The sequence below is a fragment of the Mesitornis unicolor genome, unplaced genomic scaffold, assembly GCF_000695765.1.
Source record: "Mesitornis unicolor isolate BGI_N332 unplaced genomic scaffold, ASM69576v1 scaffold21386, whole genome shotgun sequence".
Classification (NCBI taxonomy): domain Eukaryota; kingdom Metazoa; phylum Chordata; class Aves; order Mesitornithiformes; family Mesitornithidae; genus Mesitornis; species Mesitornis unicolor.
Window position 1 is genome coordinate 69,094 of NW_010192029.1, and position 7,102 is coordinate 76,195.

Consider the following 7,102-nt stretch of genomic DNA (forward strand, 5'->3'; position numbering starts at 1 on the left):
TAAGCAGGAGCATGCTCTCAGCCTTGGCATGAGCAAGTCTTGGCATATGGTGACTCTTGGCAGATGGGCTGGCATTGCCAGTCTCAGTTTTTGATATATGCTTTGAACAAAATACTTCTCTTTCTCAAGCCTTTTTGTATATTCGTGGAGGAAGAATTGTTTCTCCAAAGCTTGTCCAGTCATGAGCATCCATGGAGCTAAAATATACAATTAGATCTTTCGTCATCTGATTTTTTACATTAAACTTATATGGTGTACAATTAGGATCTTTGAAATCACTAGTCACGTTTGGAAACATTTTAGGTAGTAAGAAGGGGCAAGAGGGGCCTCAGTTTTTCAGTGAGTTTCCTCAGACATCTCGTAGAACTTGTCCTCTCTGCAAAACAGTGTTTTTGGAGACTTAGCAACACTGGAGGTCCAATCTGGGGTGCTTTAAAGAGTTGAGGCTTTCAGAGTGGGCACAGATTTCATCTGTTTCTGTAACTTATGCCTCTTTATGACCATAGGAAATACTCTGCTGGAGTCTTCTCTGAGAGTGGGCTCTCAGTCTTGATGGAGAAGTTGTCTTGAATTACAACCTGGGCATTGCTGCTAGTTTGGGTGGATAGACGATACTGGGCTGTCACTCAACAAGAGTTGTCTGGCCCACCTGGGGGAAGGGGAAGAGGAGACTGAAGCAGGAAGGAGGTCACCCTGCAGCCAAGGGAGTGCTTTCAAGTAAAGGCGTGCTTACGAGTCCTGCCACTGCACATTGTGTCAGGCTTCCTGTGTTGTCTTGAACAACAGCCAGTCTCTGAGTGAGTCAGGTTTGAGTCATAAAATGGGAGCAAAAGCTCTTTTGTACACCACAATAGTCTTTGTCAAGATAAAGAGGACAATTTCTGAAGGAAACCTCAGCTGATACCTCAAAAGTGCCAGTGGCCAGGGTGGCAACAAGGGTGAGCGTGACTGGTCCCATAGCTGAGGGGAGTGCAATCTCACTGCACCTGAGCGTGGGTAACCCACCATGGCCTTCCTGCTGCCCCCAAAGTTACGACCATGAAGAACAGGCAAGTGCTTTCCCTGTTCTCTGGGACAGCTCAACAGAGTGCAACCATAGGATGTTGTCTCAGAAGGCTTGGCATAGCTTGTGAGCACAACAGTGGTGTGAGCTTAACCCTCTGAGTGTTATTTTACATCATGGCTGTTCTTGTTTGAGTGGAATATGTTACTCCCTCAACTGTGCGATGATAGCATATCCTCAATTCTTGGGTCTGGATTCAGCAAGAATTAAGAAAAAAAGAAGTCTGGGAAAATGAAAACTAATATGAGAGGGTGGCCAGCCTCTCTGAAACAAACTGATGTGTGCTTAAGGCCATTTCAGTGTCCCAAGAGGTAAATCCCTCAGTCCCTAAGCTAAGCTGACTAACATTTCAGAAATGATGAGTCAGTGATCAAAAGTCAGCTGGCATGAATTTACTTCTTCTATGTGTGGGGAAATTAATGCTGACAAAACAGACCTCTGGCTTCCAAGTGCCTGGAAATCCCAGCACAGACAGTGGCAGGGCAGAGTGCTTTGGTGTTGCTTACTGGGGGTTACATCTCACTTTCCCTTCAGTGACCCGTTTCCAAAACAGGACAGAGCAGCTCAGGCTGGGATGTCCATCAGTGACTTCTGGGGCCTCCCTGGCAAAGTCAGCTCCCTCAACACAGAGAGGGTAGAGCTACCTCAGATGCCCCCAGGTACCTTGATCTCAGCCAGGCAGCCAAAAAGCTTTTGGGTTTGACCAATGTGTGCAGCCAGAGGTGATTTTGGTTGTTCCACTGGAGCAGGAACACCTAAACTGACAGTGGCCTTCCAGGTAAGACCAATATTTGGCTTTTTCTTGCTTGGGCCAAGCTATTTTCCCTCCCTGTTCAACTTGTGCTTAGAGTTGAACATGTGCCTGATTGCTGGGTCATTCTGTTGTTGCAGATGAGGAGCAGATGATGCAGACTTGCCAGCAGGACAACGAAATGGTGGTGCGGGAGCTCCCTCAGCCACCGTGCAATCCCACCTCAAAGCAGCTGCGTGTGCAGCAGCGGCCACTGCCACAGCCCCAGGGCCAGCAACAACCACTGCCCCCACGGCCCAGGCCCCGCACTCAGCAGCGGACTCCAAATCACCCGAGAGAAAGACCTTGAACGCCTGCCCTGGGAGAGACGGTGGTCACTTTGCTTCACCAGCCACCGGGAAAAGACAGTTTCCAATAGTCAGGAACCCCTCCCGCCCAGCCTTGCGTAATGCTCAGCTATGAAACGGCAGCTTTCATTGCAGAAAATTAGAGAGAGCATCAAATGGAGATGAAGAGACCCAGTGGAGGAGATTCAAGGTGATGGGCATTCATCCCTGTGGCTGTTTTTCTTCAAATGTCTCCATGTTAGGCTATAGAGTATTGAGCCTTGAAAACTGTGTCTTTCAGTGGTTCACTTGTTTTTAATGCACCTTGTTGCCTTTGTGCTTTTTGGATGGAATATATCAAGAAGAAGCTACAGTTTAAGCGAGACCACAGAGGCCTAACCCTCTCACAGGGTTTTTCCATCCAACTTTCCTTTCTCCTGTCACACATTTGGACAGCCCTCTGGCTTAAGCGCCAAATGCATGAGCTCCTGGATCAAAAAAATAGTTGTATATAATTATATGTTTGTCTGAAGTTGAAAGAATTGGTGTCATCTAATACAGAGAAGAAAATATCGAAAGGGGATGTAAGAACCTTGAAGCACGTGTGTGGGAAAAACGCAAGTAGGAAAGGAGTAAGTTCTCACTTTCTTCACTGCATTTAGAACAAAAACCATGGGATTAAATTGCAGCAGGGGAGAGTTAGGTCAGGATTATTTTCTTTTTTTTGCAAACAGAGCACTAAAATAGATTTCTGGGAGAGGATCTCTTGCTGGTAAGCACCTCATGTATAACCAGGTGATGATAGAGAACTGCTGAGAGACTTCCCTCCAAAAAACCGAGGTTGGACTGCAGTAACTGTGCCCTCCATGTTCTGAACAAACACTGTTCTCTCCTCTGGTCCTTTGAAATATTCCTAACTGCCTCTATGGGACAGCTAAGGAGCCAAGAGAGGACAGACCATTTTAAAGCAATGTCTGAATGGGTACACTGCCCCATCTGGTGTAAAAGGCAGCCCAGGTAGAGAAGAGAGCTGCAAGAGCCACAGAGAATGAGACATGCAGCTCTCAAGTTGTTGCTTTAGGTAGAAGAATGTGCAGTACCCCCTTCGGGCTTGATTATCCCACACGTGCCAGAGGAGATAAAACAGCCATCCTTTGTTTCTCCTCAGAAAGGTGACTGGTTTTATCTTCTGGTACAAGGGCAGGGAAGGAAATTGTCAGGGAGAAGGAGGTCTCTGCCTCCTCCAGAGCTCAGCCACTTTGCTTGAACTCCAAAGGTGGACACAGCCCTGGGAGTGTCACTTCCTCTCACCTTAGCTTTCTGCAGCTTGTTTTAGGGCTTTCACTATTTAAAGTTGCATCTGGTAAACATTTCATGGTTTTGTTTGTAACATATGCTATTATCCCTGTAGTGAATGAATAAAGATGAGAGTGGGTGGTGAGGATCTGAGTTCACACCTGTGCTGGTACTTCAGTATCTCGAGCTCACTTTGGTACAAAGGAGATGAGAAAAATGTTTTGGTCCCTGAGTCACGGAAACACAGGCACAGAAGGTTTCACACCGATCCCCAGGAGGTACCAGCTGCCACCTAAGTGTTGGCAGCTGGTGGGCTCGGGTTGGTGTGGGTGAACACAGTCACCATGCCCACCTGCCTGCTGTGGCAGCATGCTCTGCCCATCCTGCGTGGCTGGAGCTTTATCAGTGTCCTTTCCAGAGCAAGCAGCCAAGCTGGGACTCTTTTATGGTTATGGGAGCATTGGTCCTTCCTAGGAGAGAGGGAGGAGGAGGAGGACAGGTTCCTTCTGGGAGCCCCTGCTAATGAATACTGCCCCAAGCTTAACAGAGCCGCAGGAATGCTTTGGAGATGCTCCTTCCCACCGCAGAGGCTTGGTGAGCTTCTGTCATGCCTTTGAGGGACCTTCCTAGGCTTCTCACCAGCTGCTGCCCTGGTCCGTCCTTTGACTGGGGCGGGTGGGGTGACTCATGCCACAGGACTTTGCAGGAGGATACTGGTGAGTGCATGAGGTGGTGCCGGGGTGACTCTGGTGCAGCACAGAGGTGTGCTTGCTCTTCTGGCAGGGAACTGCAGCACGATGCTAAGTCATGCCCAGGATGCTAATTGGAGGTGAGAACTGTTGGTTACAAACTGGATCCAAACCCACCCTTAAGACTGGGCTGGAGACCACCCTGTGAACTGTGGAAACCTCTGTTGTCTCAGCTTAAGGCATGTGAGGGCTGAGCATGCTCTAAATATGCCCTTGGATGCCCGTCCTGGGGAGCTGGGCTGCCAGTGGGCACTCTGAGTACAGGGCAGGCCAGAGGCCACAACCGTGGGCATGGGTGAATTGTGGAGGTACATACTTTAATACTGCCCTCCACCTGGCTGCTGTAACCACGAGTTGAGAGAAGCACTTTCAGCCTCTTTGAACTCCCTGAGGTCTCCTTTTGGACTCTTGCTTCTTTGCTTTCCAGATAAAAGTTTCTCTCTTAGGTGCTAAGAGGCTCAAAGCTATGTAAAAGGAGCTCAGTGTAGCCCTGTTGGGTGGATTTGCACCAAAACGCAGTCCTCTGCCAGGTGGACAAGGAAGCACTAGGAGCACAGAGTACCTCTGCACAATGGGAGCCTCATCAGGGCAATACTTACTTTTGATTAAGGCTTTTTTTTGGATAGTCACCACTGTTTTTGTGATGTCTGGTGTTTCTGATGCACTGCAATGGATATTTTTATGGTCCTGAGTTCTACTTGGTGCCTATTTGAAAAGTCAGCAATTTTTCTGAATGTGTGTCATGGAGCATTCAATGATTGGGGGTTTATGCTGTAGGGCTATGTTATGTGGGTTTTTATGCATGCTTCAGTTCTGGAAAACGAGCTGACAGCAAGACCTAAGAACTAACAGGAAGTGTTTGGCTCTGGTGGTGCTTGCTGCAACCTTTCTTTGTTCTTCTTTCATAGACATATCTACCAGTGAGTCATGCAAGATGAAGCATTTTCCCCCATTCTTCCTAAGGAGGATGAGACAAGTGGGCTGACGTGCCGAGCCGTGTTCTGTAAGGACGCTGGCTTGTTCAAAATGCTGGTTTGGGAGATGCAGCTTATGCTGCCCAGGTGTCAGCAGGAGTCAGTTTTGTTGGGTGATGTGATGTAGAGCCAGCGCTGAAGGAATGGGCAGGAAGCGCAGCCCCGTGATCCAAGTAGATCTGTTGTCGTGCTGTGGTCCTCCAGTGCTCACCAGCTGTGCAGTATGAGAGGCACGCAAAAGAGCAGCAGTTGGGTTATTGTATTGGAAGATACAAATCTTCAACCCCAGTCTTAATCTATGTGGCATCAGCAGCACTTGCTGCCCAAACTTGGCCTTTCTAGTAAAGTATGCAAGAACTGCTTGTATCTCAGCCAGGCATTAGCCAGTTCAGAGGGAGGCCCTCTTGCTCCTGGCACAGACATTGCTGAGGCCAGTCAGATAATTACATTTCTAAAATAAAACTTCCAGTCTGTAAAAGGTCACGTAGGAGACCATGCCTCATTCAAATGTCTTTCTTGTAATGCTTGCCAAAATGATGTCATGGGGGAAAAGACACTCATTTTGTCCTTATTCTGCAACAAATCTTCAGGCTGTGATGCAGAGATAAACCCCAGCTGGGACTGTATTGCCCATCAGCTCCCTTCTCTATTCTGACATGCAGGCAAAGAAGCCTCCCAAAGCCTGTGGCAGAGCAGCACGGCATAGCTGCTGCTCCCCTTGGTCTTCTGCTGGAACTGAGAAGGTGCAAAGGATTGCTGAGGGGAGGCTTTCTGCCTTGTTCTTACCTCCTGTGACACTTCCCCAGGCAGCACTGCTGCAGCGTTACTTTCTATTCTAGCTTTCCTATCCTAAAAAACACCCATTCGAGACATTTTAGTTTTCCTCTTTGAGTGACACCTCAGCACTCCACCTATGCACATATCAGCCGAAGGGCAGCATGCCTGCCAAGAGGGAGGAAAGGGGACTTCCAAGGCGCCCCTGTGGCTTTGGAGCATGAATCCTCTTTGTCGCCTTGTTGTTGTCAGCTTTTGCCAGTGTCATCATGAAGGATCCCTGGCTCTGACAGGATTGGAGAGAGGTACTCCTCTTTGCTGTCTTCTGCCTCGGAAGGTGCACAGCTGATGCTGACTCACTGGGTACGTGGTGAGCCCCGTCTGCCCAGAGCCCGTGGTGCCGGCAGGCCCTGCTCTCTCTCCCTTGGCACGTGCATTGCCAGTGTAAGTTGCTGGTTCAATAGAAGCACACGTAGAGGGAAGGAGAAGGCAAAGGCCAAGGCAGGCAAATGACTGAGGTGATGTTCAATTCTGCCCACCTAGCTGTCAGAAGCACCAACCTCAATAGAGTGCGGGTGCCTTGCATGCCTTTGTTTTGGGTGATATCATTAGACAGTTGCTGCCTTTGGTGCTTCTGAAATGTAGTGTTTGAGATAACAGGAAGAGATAATCCCACAACAGAGACACTACTCGTAGAGCTGCGTTCATTGGTTGCGTTTCCCACACGCTTTCTCTGCCTACGTACCAGCAGCAGGCAAGCATTTCAGGTTGCTGCCTGCCCTCCTACACAAGAAGCAACTTTTCATTTCCAGCCCTTCTGGGTGGCGTGGGGCAGGTGAGCGAGGGCGGTGCAAAGGCAAGGGGGCGGTGTGAGCAGAGATGTGCGTGGCACGACCACTGCTGACAACTGGAGGGGCACAGCTCTGAAACAAAACTGCCTGCAGGCATCCCAAAACTGTATTTCTATGCTTATTGCTCCCTGGCTGGACACCAGTGAAATGAGGACAGGCAGTAAGGCTCATGGCATTAGGACAACTAGCCCTTGAAGAGCCTCGTGCTGGGACAGACTGGGACCACTGCTGTCAGACAAACCCCTCTTCCTCTGTAAAAGGCAAGGTGAGCTTTCCCATAAAGAATAGGCACAAAATAAAGGGGTGCTTGTTTCCCAA

At 49.0% G+C, this 7,102-nt stretch overlaps 1 protein-coding gene across 1 annotated transcript in view; it reads left to right on the forward strand.

Moving 5' to 3' along the window:
- The window catches only part of CD2 (CD2 molecule), an 11,637-nt gene extending 9,474 nt beyond the window's left edge, over positions 1–2,163 (forward strand). The window contains exon 5 of the mRNA XM_010186947.1: positions 1,955–2,163. Within this exon, the coding sequence (XP_010185249.1) occupies positions 1,955–2,163 (209 nt within the window). The remainder of the gene's footprint in view (positions 1–1,954) is intronic.
- The last annotated feature ends 4,939 nt before the right edge of the window (positions 2,164–7,102 follow it).